General features: G+C 47.8%; 1 protein-coding gene across 2 annotated transcripts; it reads right to left on the reverse strand.

Annotated features, from left to right (window-relative positions):
* Positions 1–6,365: 6,365 nt before the first annotated feature.
* On the reverse strand, positions 6,366–17,290 carry LHX8 (LIM homeobox 8). Of its 2 annotated transcripts, none has more exons than XM_065672533.1 (9): positions 17,088–17,290; positions 16,525–16,656; positions 16,203–16,361; positions 13,434–13,555; positions 11,775–11,995; positions 11,212–11,315; positions 8,950–9,045; positions 7,776–7,959; positions 6,366–6,965 (listed from the first exon to the last, which is right to left on the reverse strand). In XM_065672533.1, exons 2-9 carry the CDS (start codon positions 16,603–16,605, stop codon positions 6,889–6,891), a joined length of 1,044 nt encoding a protein of 347 aa, XP_065528605.1. In that variant the 5' UTR covers positions 16,606–16,656; positions 17,088–17,290; the 3' UTR covers positions 6,366–6,888. The 2 variants fall into 2 exon arrangements, with proteins under 2 accessions (XP_065528605.1, XP_065528604.1); XM_065672532.1 differs by lacking the exon at positions 17,088–17,290 and adding an exon at positions 16,916–17,016.
* Positions 17,291–20,316: the final 3,026 nt, after the last annotated feature.

Here is a 20,316-nt window from a genome sequence, read left to right on the forward strand (position 1 = left end):
TCCTTGGTGCACCTCTGGGGAAGAGCACGTATTGTGCTTGCAGATGATGTCCTTACACACCGAGCTCTATTTGTAAAATGCTTAGAAACTATATGGACATTTTTGGAGCAGCTTAGAACAAAGAATTAAGCTCCTGAGCTTCTAAGCATGAGTTCAGAAAGGAAGTTACTGCCTTTGTTGTGAACACTGGTGTTTTGGATGCCTGTGGTTTTGTAACAACGCCTTAAAAAGTATGAGAGAATTAAGCACGGTCTCAGGAGGTATATCCAACACTTCTCTCAAACAGCGAAGACGTCACATATGTTCTTTATCTCCCCGCTGAACTATCAAAATACCAACTTACTTAGAAAAAACACATCCAGGTAAAGGTGGCTGCATCGGCATCCTGACTGGGCTAAGAAACAACAGAGCAGTGTGAAACCACCTGTGTATCCATCAACAGAATTGTTCTCTGTTTACCTTGCACTTCATTCTGCCTGTGTAGGAGAAGAGGAAAACTTTTTTCTTAGATACGCTAGGCATTAGGTATGGAACAACAATGCTCAGTAACATCTTCATGCAGGAAAGTTTGGATTTGTAGCTCTGAAAAAGCTGGGATTTGTATGTTCTCTAATCACCTCATATTCTAGCTTACCATAATAACTTTCTGTCCGTAAGAAGGCTGAATGCTGCAGCAGAGCCGTGCAATACGAAGTTAGCTTCTTTTTAGCATTGCTAATGGTCTGTCGTGTGCTGGCAGAGCAGTAAGTGTCCCACTGCCGCTGGCTCGTGGCAGTACAGCTCAGTGGGATTTGCTCAGCTGGAGAAGTCTCCTGTGTGACTGCAGCAGCCGTGGTGCTTCAGCTTAGTGCATGAGAGCAAGTTCTTGGTAGTCCAGAAGCAAGGTATTGAGGCAGCTTTGTCATAACCAGCAAATATAGTAAAAACAAGTGTTACATGTAGATAAAGCTATTGGAAAAGCCAAATGAACCACAGAAGAGGCTTTTTGCGAGAGATCAGTCCAGAGGGTAAATGGTTTCACTCTACATTGCTGCTGGCATCCATCCGCATTGAGAGTCACCAGCGCTGGATTGTCATTACAGCACAACTGTATGGGGTTGCATCAAAATGCTCCTGCACCTAGAAATATCAAACAGGCTGTACATTCTAGGTCAGAGCAGTTTCCTCTGCTGCTAGTTGATTAAACCAGCGCAGTTGCTCTGCTTGTCTTAAAAGGATCTCTGTTTGAGTCAAACCAGTCATCCAGAAACTGAGAGCAAAGCACCATATCAGTTTCTACACCTAAAAATAAGCAGGGATGCATTTATTTCAGCTGGTTCCTTGGGAATACGTACTTTGCTCTTCTCAGGAAGGAGCTGCAGAAGGGGAACATGAAGGAGAGAACGCCATGGAGGAGGATGCACTTGTACCAGGTAAGTTTGGTATAGCTACCCAGGGAAGATGTTCCACACTGAAAAAGCTCCACTGCTAAGATGTTAATTTTGTTTTAAGTTTCAATTCCTTGGCATACATTTCATAAAAGAGCAGATTTTAAACTATTTGACTCTGGGAGTTTAAGTTTGCCTAAATCAGGATCAAGGATGCAATATAAACCCGCCAGCCCTAGAGAGAATGAGAAAGACCAAGTGTTGACAATGAGCCAGGTGGGGATAATGATGGATGCCAGGGTGGAGAACAAATGCAGATCAAAATTAAGGTTATTTTTTCTTTTGGTGACTGCTCATGATCTGTAATTTCTTTAAAACAGAATGCGAAAAACATTTGGTAGGAGGTTATTTTAGCATATATGGAAGAGCTAAGAACGACTCAGTAAGTCTTTTCTTTGAACTTCATTTTATAGAGTAAACTCCCACTGGAGAGAAAACCAACTCTCACACATTCGTGTTGCCGTTATTACTTCTTTTTTTTTTTTTTAGTTTTATTTTATTTTTATTTAATTACTATTACCAGACTTACTGGGAAAAAAATCTGTAAATAATCTTAAAGCAACAGTCTTGTAAGAAATGTGGACCTCCAGAGTCTGGGATTGTGTTGTTCTAAGTGACACAATCCCAAACACACCCGCTTTTCCAGATTTAGGTGGTTGATGAAAGCACACAGTAAGTACCTGCAGCATTCCTGTTTCTTTTAACCACCGGGGACACGGAGGCTGCATGAATGAACCTGGCTCCGAACACGTTCTGGACTCAGCGTTTCTTAGCAGAGTGAGCATTAGTTACAGCCTTACCTATAACTGAAAAGGCATCCTCTTACACCTTAAAGGAAAAACTATTCTGCTCAAAACCAGGACAGCTACACAGGACAAGAGGAGGTCACTCTCTGAAATGGATGTTAGAATTGCATTCCATTACTGTGCATTAAAACCAGGTTAAAGTACTGCAGTAGGTACCCACTACAGTACCTTGTTCTCTCATGTTCTACCCAAGAACACGTGAAAAAGAGTTATCAGATTGGTATGTTTTCATTTTAAAAAGAAAAGGAGAGTTAAAGTGTGCAAACATACGCTCCAGTGCAAGTCAATTGACAAACAACTCAGAGGCAGCCTGTGCTTTGTTACTGACCTTGTACTGTCTTTTCCTGTCCCTAGATGTCCCTGTGCTGGAGACTCAGACACACAGACCTGCGCGGGGTTTTCTGGAGTGGACTCAACCGGTTCAGGAGTTTTCTGCTCTTCTTTTAAACTAATGATAATTTTTGTTCCATTTTTTGAGGACTCATGCTTGTTGCGCTGGTAGTGACTCGCGTGGCAAGTCTGAGGCTTTGGTTTCTATTGTAGAATGAGTAGGAGTTGAGAGTCAACTGCCAACAACAGCGATACACAGAATGCAATTGGCAGAGGTTAAATATTTGGACTTGCAAATGTTTCTCTGCTGCAGGTGCACACACTTTTCTCAGGAGCTGTCTAGGGAGTACGTGTGGAGGAGCTGCGTATTTGGAGTTTAAATGTGTGTTACTGTAATGATGAAAGCTATGGTGAAATCAGCGGTACAGAATCCAGTAAACCCATAGCCAGGGCTGGCTACGGGCACTTCTGCACAGGGCCAGCAGAGTGGTGGCCTTCAGGGATCTTCCAACTTGGTATTCACGTCACTAGCAGAGAATGGGGGTGACCACCTCAGTGATTACAGCAGGTCACAGGTGGCTGGACAGAAAGCAGGAGGCAGAAGGCTCGCAACTTCCACTTTAATAATACATACGTCCATCACAAACCAGCTGCCGTTCTGAACTAAGAAGAGAATCAAGTTTATCTGTTGGAGACTTCGGAGACTTCTGAATCAGTAATGATTTTAAGTGCAACTTAATTTAAAAACAAGACAAGAAAAAGGGAGACAAAAGCACAGATTCTTGTGTCAAATATTTCTGGAAATAGCATCTTTTGTGAAGAGACCAACCGTTGTACATCTATGTGACTACCCATCCTTATTACATCACTAACCTTGCATGTCCTAAGGAGTGGTGCATTGCAAGATGGAAACACAGGGTTCAAGAAGGCAATGCCATACGTCAGAGCTGAGCTGTAAAATTTCATGGGGAGGGGCAGGGGGAAAGACAAGAATCATCAGTCTCTTCACAAGGGAAACCTATTCATGACAGTTATCTGTACTTACAAAAAAGAATTAATAAAGGAAAGGTGGAAGTACAATAAGATCAACTTGCCTAAACTTTAAGCAACTCTGCAACTCCACACGTAGTCATAGAAGGGATGCAGAAAGTAGTTATGGTTACTATAATGCAAATGTAGAAAACAACTTCTGGCCAAAAAGCTAACTCATGACATCAGACAGCATTAGCAAATGTCAGCAAGGGCAATGTGTACATTTAGTAATAAATCTAATCAGGACTGAGGCTAGCGCCGATCTGTTGCTCCGAGTCAGAATTATAGCCAGGGAGCGCCACGAGCCCAGCCTAGACCCTCACCTGTGTCAGTTTTGACCAAAAAAACCCCAGACAAACAGAAAAGGAGATCTCTGGTCAGGTCCAATCTGATTGTCTCCTTGGAGAACTGCGCCAGGCAGCAACCTGCCCACATCATTAACTCTTTTTATTGAGGGACACCAGGATAGATGCTGCAGGAATAGATTGGTTCTTCACTTTGCAAACTGATGTACTAGCAGCTTCTAGTAATAAAGATCCTTTGGAGATTCTGTGGAGCATGCACTAAGCAGGACACTTTTCATCTCTCTTTCTCCCTCCTCCTCCAGCAGGTTGACTGTAATACATTTTAAGTTTTATTTTACAGTGCATTTACTTGTTCCAACACACTACGTGAGCCAGCCCCAACTTACATTGGTTAGGTCAGGGAAGGAAGAGGAAGAGGAGTGGAAGTTGGTAGCCAGCCTTCTCACAGGACTTTTGAGACACAACTGTAACTTTTATAGTGATATTCCTTCCTTTGATAACCTCTTGATGCAAAATATGTTTTGGATCTTTAGTTCCATTTTGGATTTCTTAAGATAGGTAGCATTGAAACTATTAGCAAGTGTCATATGATCATCCTATAATGTAGGCTAAATGCTTTGGCATCAGAGAACATATTACAAAGTTGTCTGCAAAAGCATCTGCAGAGCACTAGGCAGAGCTCCATATATTTCTCTGTTCAAGATCCCTTAAGCAAGATGTTAAGATGAATTATTTCATACACTAATTTCATACATCAATTCGAAATTGAACCTGTGCAGTCTAAAAGGCACTGACTGAGAATACTACATATTCCTGCTGGAGCTATAGCTGCATTCTCTTTCTGTGAAGAGAGCCCACTCATTTCCTCAGCACTGCAGTATCCAAGTTAGGCTTTAAACAGCAACAAGACCAGATCCTCTGATGGAGCTTCCTATTTTCTACTCTACACTTACAAATAGCTGCTCAGTCTTTCACAGCAGCAAATGAATTCTCCTGCTTCCTATTTTCATAGGGAAATGGGAAAATTGCTCCCTATTTACCTTAATCCTGCACTGAACAGAAGAGAGTTTCAGAAGACCAGACTTACTTTTTTTCAGGCAACTTAAAGCTGCTTAGTCCCTCAGAGAGAATAATCACTTTTCTTTAAAGGGGACTTGACACAAGGCAGGTTGCATTTTAAATTACTAAGTTATGTTCAGATCTAAATTAGCATTATTTAGCATTTAAGTGGTAAAACTTTAGCAGTAAGGTCGTCCTACTTGTATAACAGACCCAACAAATGAACAAAAACCAGTCTGTCTGCTGATACACATGCAGTTTTGTATCATACAGCTGTATGGAGGTAGCTTAGGTACTAAAACCAACATACTGGATCCAGCATCCCACACAGAGTATTGCACTAAGAAGTTATGTACATTAGAATAAAATGCAAAGACAGTCAAGTTCCACAACACAGTCTGTGGTGTTCTGTGAAACAACAGTGGCAGGATAATATCAACCTAGACAGTGCAAATAGACTGCTTTTGCTAACTCAGATTAGCTCAAGTTATGGAACTTGAATAATTCCGAGCTTGAAGTTATGCTCTCAAAAGCCATTATCCTTCCATGGTGGCAGGGAGACTACTACCTTTTCCACATTGAAATGGTTTCACCAGGACAGTTAAGTTTCACAGAATAGAGACACTAACTCATAGCTCGGAGAGCAAAACAGGACATGGACACACACACCTTAAAAGTACGATTTCCTTCTGATGCGAGTAAAGTTTAGGTGTGTAGATTTGATCTACCAGTCTTAAGTCCTTGAAGGAAACTAGTCTGTGAAGACAAAAATCAGTGGAACTGCAAGTATGCACTAGCCTTTGTCCATTGAATCAGTGTATCAAAGCATGCTTTGCAACTGAGTCTTAGCACATTAACATTTAAAACACAGTAGACTTTTGTGCACTTGACTGAATTCCAGTCTCTCTTCCTGTGCACTTTGACACAGGTCAGTTCAAATACCAGACTAGAATTTACCTTACAAATGCAGATTCTAAGTATTTCATATTATGTACACAGGAGAAAACCACTGAAGAAAGCCAAAGATGATGTAGTAAAAATTCACACTGCTAAAGCAGAGGTGAATTCAGGTTCTCCACTTGCTGACTTGAATCATAGTTAAATGTCCTATACACACCTATCCTATACATCCACCATTTCCCTCACCCCTCAGCTGCACACCTGCAGGAGCAGCACTGTTTTCTGTGTACTTACTTGAAAGATGTGTCTGGGGGTGTTTCAAGACCCATCTAAGCCCATCTAAAAAGAAGGATTTTTAAAGTCCATTGGGACAGATATGAACGCTCCTGAAAATCCGGTGTAGAGCACCTAAAGCATACCAGGGACCTTCTCTTTAAACGGAAGATTAGCGTTCAGCACTTAGAGGGGACCCCAGTGAAGCCATGGACACACAGCACCACTCTTGCTTGGCATGCTACAGCAGAAACTTTATTCAGTTCATTTGGAAAATATTTGCAACCAAAATTTATTTTTGTAAACTCACAGAAATAAGCTTTAACATAGAGGCTGTTACAACTCAAATACAGGTAATACTTTCAGCAATAACTTACAGATACAAACTAATGATAGACTACAATTTCACAGAGAATTGTAAACATTTTGCACAATTGTCAGTCCTTTCTTTTAGGCAAAGTGCTCTTTTGATGGCAAATAAATTAACACACACATAACTAGAGTGGACTACTTCCAGACAATACAAAAAGGTGTTGAATAAGGCTTGTAAACAATGTAATAGTTATTTATGCAGAATCCATAAAAGTGTCTTGCAGGCTAAATATACTTACATACCTGGGCAGCAAAACTGATCTTGAAAATGCTTTAGATGTTAAATAAAAAGTTAACATTAATATCTTTCCAATGGTACTTTTAATACTCAATAAATGACTTGAGGTTACACCCTTAATAGTTTATATCCCTGACAGAAAGGAGTTAGGTGTGACTTAGTGGCAGTTGTGTCATTGAGTGGGGTAGTAGAGGCTGGAGTCCAAGAGCTGTCGGAGAATGAGCTACAAAACCAGAAATATTTACTGGTCAGCTTCAGGGGAGGTACAAAAAGATCACAAGCAAGTAATTCCCATCGGGCACAATCAGTCCTCTGGTCCCAAGCACTGCAGTGTGCTCTCTCTGTCCCAGCCCAGCATCCATGCACAGCCAACCTTACACCCCTGCTCTGGAGGGAAATGAGCTCAAGCGACACGTGCAGCTTGGAGCCCAGTTCTCCCCAAACCTTCACAGTCCTTCCTAATCACAAATACGAGCCAAAGCTGTTGACTTGCTGGGCCACAAAGACACACAATGACTGAAACATACTTTTGACCTCTGGGCTACCCCCTCCCAATGTGTCACTGTGAAGGAAGCCAAAGTTTTTGGTGAAGCTGCTGGATTGAGTGTACCTATAGTCCTTGGGGTAAGGGCCAGGGAGTGGGTGGTCTTAAAATTACCTATTATTAGAAACCTGGCAGGGATGCTTAAAAAAAGTGTTTGGCTTCTTACTACTAATATTCATAGGCTGGAGGAAGCACAAGAAATGGTCTTCACACCCAGATCTTTAGCTCTGCTCTTACAGTGAAGGGCCACTGATCAAAGAGGGACACTGCTTAATGAGGTGTAGATAGCAAGTAGTAATAACATATAGAATCATAGAATGGTTTGGGTCGGAATACACCTTAAAGATAATCTGGTTCCAACCCCCTGCCACGGTCAAGGACATACTAGGAATTAAAAATCCTTTAAGTTTCCTTAATCAGTACCTGATAAGCTGCTCTTGCTACAGTCACTAATGATTTTACTTGGGTATGTGACATTGTTGTACCTACCATCCATATAGCTGTGTAAAGCAGTTAACATCGTTCCATCCTGGGGTACGTATGCAGAATACGCCATTTCTTCTAACATGGGTGGAGACAGCCTGGAGGGTTGAACTGCTGTGACAGGAGCAGTAGATGAATGATTAGGACTAACGTGTTTCTTATGGCGTGCTCTGCAATTTTGAAACCACACCTGAAAAGGGGAAAAAATTTACATCATGTCGACAGATGGCATTCTGTTTCAACATTAGCATAATAAAAACACCAGAGTTCTAACTTCGGCTGAACTCGGTTAGTTAATCGGGTCTTTGACCTAGCACTGACAGTCCAAATGAAGAAACATCCATTCAAAGCCTGCAGGGTGCCTCAAATAAGCGTGGTCAAACCAGGGAAGCTCCAGCAGTGACCAGCACCCCCAAAGGGCAGGCACGGTGCAGGGCTGCACAGGGCACAGCCAGCACTGTCCTTCAGCACATGGCTGACCATGCGGTGGCTGTTCACAGGATGCACTTTCCTCTTTGCATTGAAAAGTACACAGAATTCCTTTTTTTGCTGCCAGGTACCTTGTTTTTGGCAGCAAAACTGTCAATCTTACAGGCCAGAACAAGCCGAGAGAACTGCAAACTTATTTTTATATAAACACATAAATATATAATTTATACAATATAAAAATTCATATCTATGATGAAAGAGCATGCTTATACTGTTTGCTGAGAGGCATCACCAAGCAGAGATTCAAAGTTTGTCTTTCCCCCTGTTTTGGATGGCATGCGTGTATACTTTAACTTTGCTTTCTAGAACAGGTCACTCGATACTCGCTCTCAAGTGACATTTTCTCAGATTGAAGCTCTTAAGAACAGACTATTAAAGTAAAAATAAAAAATAACAAAAATATCTGTATTTAGAAGACCTTAGTGCAATTTCTTTACCATTTAGGCTGAGAAGTTTCTTCCTGGAAGATTATTAATCCTCTACACAACATGCAAGAGGAATAGAAGAAGTTTTCCAAATTCACATGTTTATTCTAGACCTATTCCTGACTAAGTATGTTATCCAAAGTTATGTGAAAACTGCCAGATTAGGTCTTTTTCCATCTCCGAGTAACTACATGGAGAAAGTTGTTATTAAGCGTGTCCAAAGAATGAGTACCAGCCTTTGTCATTCAGTGTCTTAGCACGGTTACCTGTATAACACGCCTGCTCAAGCCTGTTCTTTCTGCCAGTTTCTGGAGTGTTTGTGCATCTGGATTATTGTCCTGAGCAAACTGTGCTTGCATAACCTGAAACAGCAAGATGAGAGATGGCAGGTTTGTGTGCGCAGTACTGAGAGCAGCATTAGGGACTCCTCTAAGACCAAGGTCCTACTCCTTGCCTATAATCACTACTCCCTGACAGTCCCAAATACATTAAGGAAAAAAACGATAGAAAATTCCCCCAGTCCCTTTATTCTGCTCGACTGAGCTGCACCAGTTACCAGGAATGGAGTAAATTCTGCTTGGCAGTATTGAAACATGCAGAGGGTGCTCAGTGAGGGTGGCATTAAAAGTACCAAGAGAAAATTCACTGCAGAGAAATTTGAACATCCCTGATAACATCTATAGCAGCAGACCACAGCACAAGGAAGGGATTTTGATTCACCTCTCTGAACGTGTCAATCGCTATCTGCATCTCGTGTTATACGAAACAACCCTCTTTGCAGCTGCACAGAGGGTGGACTTAGAAGTTGCTTGTGCCTCATTCACCTTTAACCAACTCAAGGAACGCGGTGGATCCCCCTTGCCTGCCCTGTGCTATGCAGCTGTTCGATTACACTTTTCTATTACAGAGAGCTGCCGTCAACACTTGGCATTAGGATATGAATGACTTCATTCTTTTAGGCAGTAGATGTCACCTTGGCCTCACCCTGAACAGTTTCAGAGACTGGGAGAGGTAACTTTGTTTAACGAAATCGGGCCCCATGGGTTTCTGAAAGTTATCTTCAGCAGCTCAGTAAACAGTAGCTTCTCGTTTCTGGATTTTGACCCTTGATAGTCTGCAAATTTTGCCCGGATGCTTCTTTGAAGATTCCAACTACTTCTCTCCATTTAGAAACACCAAAACTATTTACTTCCCTACTGTGCCATAAAAAGACATCAAAAAGCATGGACAACCTTTGGTACAAGTACTTCATGAGGTGCGTTAATACATGCTGCCACCCTGACAGTCACTTATCCTTCTGATGCTTCCCTTGCTGGAAGTCTTATACCAGCATCAAGGTCAGGTACAGAGAGACGCACTGAGCAGACAGCAAGTGTCATTAAATAACAAGAGGCCTTGAGAACTCAAACATCTGATGAAGTAGGTCAGAATCTATTTAAGAAACAGGAAAAGGTGGGGAACATGGAAGTTTGAGAGACTGCAAATGGGAAGAAGCTCTGAAAATAGTTGCTATGCTGATAGCTGTGCCTATCTCTCCTTCGGCAACTGCTGGAAAAGAAAGTTTCCTTTTGCAGAAGTTCAAGTTTGATGGCCAGAACCCTCATCAGATTATTGCCAACGTGCTTGCTTGCTTGCAATAATTCTGTCTCCAGTCACGGCTGAAATGGCAAAGCAAGCTTTGAACAGCCACATGCCATGTAATACAGCACCGCTTAAATGCCTCACACCTCAGCTTTAGTTTTTCTCAAGTGTTTTCACCACAAACAGGAGGAGGACAGGCAAACAAAACAGAGCTCAAACTGAGACAGTAGAAAAACAAATGCCGTAGCAGCCACGTGTGACCAGAAATTCAGATGTGTTATAAGCAGAAAGCAGAGATGTGTAGCTAGGATTAGGTAGAGAACAGCTTCCTTCCCACTGCAGGCTGAAACCTCTAAATCTGGTCTCACCAGTACCCCTCTCACGGGGAGCTGGCTCTAGTCATGGTGGTTTTCCCTAGAAAGCTCATTTAAGTGAAGTGGTGATCCAGAGGGTGAAATAACTCATGTCCGTGGCAGGCCAGAGCTAACTCCTGCCAAGGGAGCAACAAGACAAGAAGCCTTGAAAGCAGAGCATTACAACAAAATCCAGCCTTCCACCCTGTTAACATCTTGAAGTCGTACACAGAACCCCCCCTCAGTACGGCTTTTCACATTATAGAATTCTAAAAATGTTTTGTCTTTATTATATGTAGCCATGTAAATGCCTGATTAAATAGATTTCATCAAGCAATCAAAACAGAACCACCTTTTTGTTTCCACTCTGCAGAATTACTGGCTGCCCCCAGGGAAATAAAAAGTTTGAAGAGTAACTATTTCATATTAAACTACTAACAAACAATTCCAGAAACATGCTGTGTCTTGACAGTTTATGAAAGAGTTTAAAGCATGCAAGTTCCCCCCCCCCCCATATGCATCTGATTTCCTATCAGTTCAGCACCTATGTCCTGCAAAAACCTGAGCTATGCAAGCCTTTAGCACTGCCTCTACCTGGAGCTGATCTGCTGTGAAGCTGGTCCGAGCTCTTTTTGCTGGTTTTGGATGATTCACATCTTGTTCTGTTAGAAGTGCTCCTTCCACACTAATCCCATTACCTGGAGCGTTAAAAGGAAAACACCGCTGTCTGCTAAACATTCAAAACAATGTTATTTGTAGCTCAGACTGTTCTGCAATGACAGCACTTGGCCAGCTGAACTTCAGCTTCAAAAAAGCCGTATTCTGTTCAGAGTTAAATTGGTCTGGCACCATTACCCATTACAGCCCAAATCACTCCCTTCCAAGTGAGGAAAGATCCAGTACGGTACTTTATCGGGTGGATACACCCTTGCTTTCTTTTCCTTAGGATAGAAAACAAGTTACACAAACTAAAAAATAAAATAAAAAATTTAAATCAAATAATTTGCACATTATTTTAATTCAAGAACCAGGCTTCCAGCCTCAGCAAAGGCAGGTAATTACCCCTTCACAAGGAAGATGAAGTGAACCCCAACAGTTTAATTAAAACTAAACCGCAAACACAGTTCTTAACAAAAGCAGCATGTTACCAATGTTACCATTTTCGACTTCTCTTTTCAGGTTGTCCAACATGCAGTCGTAATGTACTCTGCACAGGACTTTCTCCTCAACCAAAGCAAACTCCTCTCCTGTAGAAAGCTGCCTTTTGCAGGAGAAGCAGGCGAAGCACGCCAAGTGGTAGACGTTCCCTTTAGCCCTGCGGACCCAGTCAGTAGCATGGATGTGCCTCCCGCAGCGGGAGCAGCGGGTCCCGTACCGCCTGGAAAACAGAGGCCACCACAGGGTGAGAGCAAAGACACTGACTGTGCAGGCAGGAAGGATGCTCTGGGAGGACGACCTCGATGTGGCAGCACAGCTGAGACCGACAGTGGGCAGGCTGGCCACGAGAATGGGGGACACTGTAGTTGTGTCTTACCTGGGACACAAAAGTAAATCCATGAGTTTTATCCGATTGCTTAAGGCAAGACCATACTGAACTACAGAAGTTAGTATTTCCATAAGCAAAGAGGAAAAAAGAACCATCATAAACCTTTACATGAATTCACAACTCTTCACCTTTCCTTTTATAACTGCTCTTTTAAAAGCTGTGAGTGGGAGATGGAAGCAGCTGACATTGTGTTCAAAAGTCTCCCAATTATTCAAGTACATTTCACATTGCTGTAGTGGTAATCTGAATTGTTATATTTAGCTACACCATCCCCCACTAATCAGGCAGTCCCCTTCAGGAGAAGGGGGAAAACCAGCGTCTTCACAGTTATTTCCTTAATTACCACCACATTATTATTTTCAAAGAAATTCAAATATCTGCAAGGATTTACATTACTACAGCAGATCATTTCTCTTTGAAGAGGAAACCATCAACCAAGGGATGTTGATTATTTAGATAAGAATTTGTCCTTATGAGTCTGCAAAAATTCTCTTTGCTTTCCAGAGCTGGCAGCATTCGGCCTGCCCCCTCGCTCTCCTTCAGTGGCAAAACTGACAAGCTGAACACAATCCTTTCAGCTCACAGGTGAGGATCCTATAAACACTTTGGTATCGACGATCACACCAAAATTAACAGCACTTTTTTTTTGCTTTCTGGACTGAAGATTTTTGTATCACAGGTACTTCTAATGCAACACAAATAAGTACTATCCTTCCTTACAGGATTAGACCTTGATTGTGGAGAACGCCTTATGTTCCAAATCAAATGGATCATAAAGGTATAACTGCCGAAAGCTCCTGTTAAAGATCATGGGATTTATTCTGGGTTGGTTTTGTAGTTTCATGGGATACCCAGAGTCTCATACCAGCAAAATGCCAGTCTAGGCAGAATATCATCTCAACCGTGCCTCATATTCTCCATCAGTATTACCAGAGGATGATTCTTCACACATACAATGCCTTTACAATTTACTATGGTGTGAACTCCGATTCCCTGCCGCCCCATGCATACAGAAGTAAACGACTGTGCAAATGCAGTAGCTGTGCGTAACAGTGGATGGGTAGAGGGGGAGACTTCATGGGTCACTGCATTAGACAGACTTGGGGTCTCCTAAGTCCCTCTGCAAGGAATGACAGTTTAACTACTGAAAATAAACCTAGAAAAGACAACCCAAAGAGCCTCAATGTGCATTTTAGTTGCAGCTTAAGCAAAAAAATAATGAGCAAGCATAATGCGTTACTGAGTAAAATGATAATCCTGTGTGGCATACCTGAAATAGTCGAGTTTGCAGAAGATATCTTTGTCTTTGATGTAGCAGCTCGTGTGCCTTCCTAGGGACGTCCTGCAGACGCTGCAGGAGAGGCAGCGCACATGCCAGCAGAGGTCATTCACCTGCAAAACAGAACAATCTCCCTCCAGGTCAGTGCTGCCAACCTTGGGTTTCAGCGTCACAGAACCCGGTTTTCCACCTGTACTGACAAGGCCAAAACAGTCACATGTGCCACGATTCACGGGACATTACTCTTCAATGCAAAGCATCTTCTTCATAGCAGAGCTTGTGCATTGAAGGGTAATTGATGTGATGGGGTCTTCCGAATGGTTTTTCAATTAAAAGCGACAGAAGAGAAAGCAAGAGATCAGAGTTCCACGTAGGCATTTTGTGCCCAGTTCTGTTTTCATAGCATTGGAGTAACAGAGCAACTCTTGGCCTCACATGACCTCAGGAAGGCAACGAACTCACATACTTTTATTTTCCAGCCTGTCAAAGTCCTGCTGAACAAAAAGCAAACCTTGCCAAGGGATCTGAAACTTTAAAATACTAGTATTGAAGGGCGGTGTGTGTTTGGGGGGTAAGTCTGCCAAAGGGAAACACACCACAAGCCACATCGTCTTTTGCCAGGTTTCTGTTAAAGCAAAGTGGGTAAAAGAAGCCAGAGTCTCAAAATACCAGCAGATACTTTAACAGCAAGTTCAACAGTTCTTTATCATCAATATTTATGAAACTGGACACAACCCTGGGAAGCAGCATGAATCAGCAGATCTGAAAGCTCACATTTAATTTTTTGATAAATAAATTGTGTGCATTTATTTTAATTTTTCCCTTCCCATGAAGGGAACTCTTGGTCCTGTAGACACTGTGCTTCACACATCAGCTAAATAACTTCAGTCATTTGAGAATCTGAGACTCCCAGTGACCACAGAAATTAAGTAACAGCCCTCTGGATAATCCCATGTTGTAAATTCTCTGAGCCTAGCAATGACTAAGTCAGATTTATTTTTTTTATTTTCTGAGCCAATTTCTGGTCTCGCACCAAACAGCCCATAGATTGCCTAGGGCAAAGCAGCAGATTTGAGATAATCCAGGATGTGCTTTTCATCAGACCCTGCCAGACAAATCACAGTGGAAGCTCGGCAGTGACTCCAGCACTTGCGCTGGAGTCGCTCGTTTCAGTCATTCTCCAGGCTGTAAAGTTCTGTTTTGCAGTTGCCCAATGCTCCCCCTCACTGGCAACGTCTCCCCGTGTGCTGACAGATTTACACTGCGATATAATGTGAAACTGTTGACAACGGCTGTCACCAAACCCATCCTCCCAGAGGAGCTGCCCCGAGGCTGGCCTCGGGCAGCTTCACCAGCCAGGCCAGGCCTGCTCCCCATTCCTACGCAGTGGCTCCAGCCACGACCAAGGGCCCACGCCAGGAACCCCAGTGCAGCATAAGACATCCAGGCACAGAGAACTCATTTCACTGCCTCTCCTCTGGAGACCAGCAATCTTCTACAGAGCAGGACATCAGCTGTCCCCTCTGCCATTGCCATCTACATTCTCCAATTAATTTACAAAGTTGGAAGATGCACTCTGATGGTCAGCAGGAAACCACCAGCACAGACTGCTTTCCCTCTCTGCCCATGCAAGATGCAGTAACAGCTAGCTCAAACTTCAGGCTAAATCATTCAGAGGTCTTTTGCTCCAAGCAACATGTCTGCAGTTGTTCACTCAGGCGACATCAATGACGGACAAACGAGCTCCCGGCATGTCACAGGAATGAAAAGGCTGGAACAGAGCTGGGGTGAGCTCCACTGCACCCACCCCTTGCAGAGGTGGCTGGGATTGACCAAGAGGTACCAAGCAGGACCCCACACATGCACCCACCGGGTTTTAAATGAGCACCAACCTGCATATGCCTTTCTCTGACCTCCTCACCCTAAGCAAAAGGTCTAATCGGGATGTTTTCAACGGTGATAACGACTTTCATTTTGCAGGATATACAACGGCTTTACTCAAGGCTGCACCTAATAGAACGAAGCGACTTCCGGCAGTTTGCCCGTTCTCACTTTTGAAAATGAGACGGCAAAGATCCGATCCAGGATAATTTTAATGGCTGTAGAACAGGAGGAAAATAGCCCCCTCGCAGCTACATTGACACGGTTTAAAGTCACATGCTTTTGCTTGGTTTTAAATTATCTTAGTGCCGAACGCTAAGGCTGGCAAAACTCCTCTGCAGTCACACAGCTTACTTCATTTTCACAGGCATTACTAAACCATCTTTTCACTTTTACGTTTCTCAACGGTCAGTTTGTTGCCCTGAGCTTCTGGACACAACACTGGCGAGTTTATTTTAGCTAATACCAAACAGGTCGTGCCGTCGCCGCTTCACCAGGAGCGTTAAGGCACGGCCGGGAAGCGATCCCTGCTCTCACCCACCGCTTTTCTCCCCGCTCTCCCCTACGGCACGTCAAGAAAACATAGTCCCAGCACCGGAGAACGTTACCCGAGGGCTGAGCAGGGACCTGGCGCTGCCCCAGGGCCCGAATCCCGCAGGCAAACGTGCGACCGAGCTCGCCGTCAGACCCCCTCCAGTGGAACGCGCAGTCCCGGGCGGGGAGAGTAGCAAGGCCCGGCGGCACCGGGGGCTCGGAGCGGGGGCCGGGAGCGGGCAAACGTCCGCGGAGCTCCCGTGCCGGGCGGCGCCGTGCGAGCGGCTGGGCCGCCGGGTCACGTCGGTGAGGAAAAGGTGGCAGAGCCGCCCGCGCCGCGCTTACCTTGAGCAGGTACTTGTCCACGATCTCCAGACCACAGCTGCTGCACACGCACTTGCCGGGGGCGCAGCCGGAGGCCGAGGCCATGGACTGCGGCGAGGAGGAGGGCGAGAGGGGGGTGGAGGAAGAGCAGGAGTCCTCGTCGGCCACTGCGGGGCTCGCCTGCGGAAAAGCGCGGTCAGCGCCCAGGCGAGGCGGGAGCCCCGCGCCGGTGCCGGCGGGGCCCGGCCGGGGAGGGACGCGGTGGGAACCGGCGCTCCTCCGCGGGGCCATGGCCCCATCCCGGGCACCGGCCCCGCGCTCGCCCCGCGCCGCCACCACGCACCTTCTCCGCGGGGCCGCGGAGCGCGGGCAGGTCCTTGTCCTCCAGCCTGCAGACGAACATCGGGTCGCTCTTCCAATACATGGCACGGCCCTAGCGCATACCGACCCCGCGCCCGGGCGCTGCGCTCAGCGCCTGCCGGAAAAAAGTTTTGTTTCAAGGGGGAGGGCCCGGCGGCGCGGACCTGCCTGCTCGGGCCTCACCTCCTGCGCTAAACCCGCCTTCCGGCACGGCGGGACCGCGCCGGGCTTCGCGCGGGGTGGGGGGCGGCGGCGGCCGCAACGAAAAAGCCCAGAGGACCCCCTCCAGCCCCCCTGTTTGCCTTCATCCCCTGCCGCCGCTCCCCCCAACCGCAGACCCGCGTCACAGCGCTGCGCTAGCGGAGGAGGCTAACCCTGCGGGGAGCAGAGTGAGCGTCAATAGGAAGGGTCTTTCCATCTTGCAAAGCTCCAAAGTCCTGGCGCTTCCCCGTAGCTTTAAACTCACACCTCCTAAACTTGCCGCTCCCGCCCTCGCCTCTCGGGTCCCTCCATAAAACCTCCCTCGTTACCCCAAACAGGGAGCACCTGAGCGGCAGGAGGCCGGGTTCACGCCCCAGGACCCGCGCCCTCGGTCCCGCCGCGGACAGTAGGTGTCTCAGCTCCCGGAGCACGGAACCGGCCCGTCGGCGGTCCTGGGCTTTGTACGTGACAAACCCTCCTGCAGCCCCCTCAGCCCGAGCACCGCTCCTGGTCTCGGGACATGTCGGGGAACAAAGCAGCCGCTGCCCTGCCGGGCGCAGGTGAGGTGAATAACGCGGTGTCTGCGTCTCGGCACGTATTTAACCAGCCAGGTGGCTTTAATTAAACTTGAGTTTCCATCTTCCCCCGTCTTTGTTTCAGCTCCGCCTGACGATCTATGGGAGACATACTGCAGAGCCCCAGTAAGCAGGGAGACTTGCCGTGCGATGAGAGATGAGATAGGTTTGGTGAAGGGGATTCTGCTGCTGGTAAGCGGTGTGAAAGGAGAAGCCCCGTGTTCTTTCTCTCCCCGGAACTGTCTTTTCAAATCCCAGGACACGATCTTGTAGGACCGTAACTGAGTGGCGGTCCGGAATGTCCCCGTTTGTCCAGCACTAGAACCGATCTAATCCCGTACAGAATTCCCCTTAAATTTAGCCCTAATGTCCCCAACAGCCGCTGCTATAGCGAGGCGAGCAGCGGCTCGGGATTTTTGGCCGTGACAAGACTCAGAGCAGCGCGACCGGCACAGCGCGGCGGGGGAAGTGGGGCTGCGGCCGAGCACCAAGCGCTAGCGGGACTCCGCCGCTCCCGCGCTGGCCCACAGGAGGCTTTTGGGCGTCTCCCCGTCCTGTCCCTTCCCCTCTCGCTCGACGGCAGCGCTGCCGGAGCAGCCCCGTGCCGCGACGTCCCGCAGATCCCGGGCCAGGCCGCCCCGCTGGGCTGCGCCCAGACGTAAACACCCTCCGGGACGCTCGCTCCCGGCCCGGGGCCGCGTCCAGCGCGGAGCCCGCGGCGCGACCTCCCGTCTGTGAGCACCGAGGTACGACACGGGAGCTGCTGCCTGCCCCGGCGGCGGGCGGAAAACGAGCACCTGGGGGAAAGGTAGGGGAGACTTCCGAAAGGTGCTGCCGGGAAGGGAACGGGCCAGACCAGCGCGGAGAGCCCACGGTAAGCTCGGGGTGCGAGTGGGCTGTTGCAGCAGAGTCGGGTTTCTTGGTCGTCGGCTCTTTTTCCACGCCGTCAATGAGAAGAGGGTGTCGGTGCGCGCTACACGGAGGGATGCGCTTCAGACTCCTGTAAAATATCTCCCTGTCGGTGTGCGAACATCTTCGGTCCCGAAAAGTGGGAGCCGGCCCTGGCGGTCCACGCGTCGCTCCCCACAGCGGCTAAGAGCAAGCAGCGGTAGCTCATAAGTGGTGATGGAGACCGGTCTGTGGTGCTCACCCCTTCGGAGACTGGCTCCGAGGCGTGTTCGTCCGGGGGGTGCTCGGAGCTGGTCAGACGACAGAACCCGGTCACTGAAGCGGCCCAGAGCAGTTTCGCGAGAGGTAAGCGGTTTCCCAGAGCTTGTTGGAGGGAGCCGTTATTCCCTAAACAAGGTCAAAATAGCGATAGTACGCGCAGGGTGGACGTGGAAAGGGCATGGGCTTGGTTATCCGGGCTCCGCCCGTGCGCGGTTTACCATCTTTCTCTCCAACGTCCGGTCTGAATTTCATCGTTTCACTTACACGCCCTCGATGTTTTAGTGAGTGTTCACAGCATCTTTTTATTTAGGGGACGAAGACATGCAGGCTTTAGGGAGTTTCCGATTTCTGCGGTCTCTCCTCTCACCGCGGCTCCGGTGCTGCTCCGGTCCCGCCGCTCTTCGCCCCGCGGTTCTCGGCATAAAGAGACGGGAGGGGACAGGAACCTGCCGAGGGAGCAGGGAGCTCCCGGCCACTTCTGTCGAAGCTGGGAGCGGAGAGAGGGACTCCCGCAGGACCCTCCGGCGGTGTGTGGGGCGGGATAGAAGGTACACTGCGTCTGCTTGCGATTCCTCTCCCTCGCAAGTAATGTGAGGACGCATGTGTGTGTGCGTGTGGGAGTGCTAATGAGCTGGCACATAGGAGAGGCAAATATCTGACGGTAAGGAGCGGCACGAAGGAAACGGTGGACTCGGACAGTGAGGGTTGCTTTAACGAGAGGGTGTTGGCCTGTGGACCGCTTCATCAGAGACCGCACCGCGAGTGAGTGCGGCCGGTGCTCCTCTCTGGAGCTTGCTCTAACGAAATTGGTTCTCCCGTTAAAACATAATCTGCTGATAAATTGAAAACGGCACCGTGGTGAGCTCACGGAAACGAGCACTGGGCCGTGGTGAGTAGGGCCGCCGTCCCCGGCTGGTGCCGTCGGACACGGCTGTGGCCGCCGCTCCCAGCCCCGTCGCCTTCCCTCCGCCGTGCCCTGCCCGGTGAGCCTGCTCCGCGGCTCTCCTGGGGCCGTGATTCCGGCGGGACAATCCCCGCTGGTGTCCCGGTGCCAGCCTCGCCTTCCCCAGCCTCACCTCCGGCTCACCGGCCTCCGCGCTCCCCAGCGGAGCTGAGGCGGGGGGGGAAGGCTGCCCCGGCCCCCATCTTCCCCTTCGGGCAGCCGCGGGACCAACAGCGGTTTGGCAGAAGCCGCGGAGCGGAGAGCAGGGTCCCGCAGCCGCTGCGGGATGGAGCTCGGCTCCCCACCGCTGGCTCAGCAGCTTCGCCCGCGTACTGTGGTATTCGCACACCTGCCAGCATCCAGAGGTTTTCCAGCTGTGGACCGCAGCTTCCCGGACGGGGCTGCGGATGGGCTGTGCTCGGTGCGCTGCGGAAGGCGGGTGAGGAGATCCCGCCAGCTCTCTCTGTGAGTCCGCATCCGCACCGGCTCCGGGGGCTGGGGAAAGCGGCAGGGTGTGCAGTAGCCCCGACTCCGAGGTTAGGGGCTAATTTAACGAGGAGTGAACAAACCCGTCTCTTACCAATGACTTGTTTTCCAAATCAGTGCAGCAAACTTTCCGCGGGCCAGCCTGTCTGCCGCCGGTTTAGGGGTCCGGGATCTCCCAAAGCTGCGCGCATGTGGCTTCTGTTGGCGGCTGGTGCAGTGAGGAGCTCCGTGTTGTTTAATTGTGGGCGACCGATCACTCGGAGGGAAAAATTTCTATTTCCTAACCGGATTCCCGAGCAGCGGTTCCCTCCCCAGCAGCCAGAGCTCGAGGCGATTTGCCTTTTTCCCTTTTCCTTTTTTTTTTTTTTTTTTCCCTACAGGAAAACCCCCGGGGCCGGTG

Source organism: Lathamus discolor, chromosome 3 (assembly GCF_037157495.1).
Source record: "Lathamus discolor isolate bLatDis1 chromosome 3, bLatDis1.hap1, whole genome shotgun sequence".
Taxonomy (NCBI): Eukaryota; Metazoa; Chordata; class Aves; order Psittaciformes; family Psittacidae; genus Lathamus; species Lathamus discolor.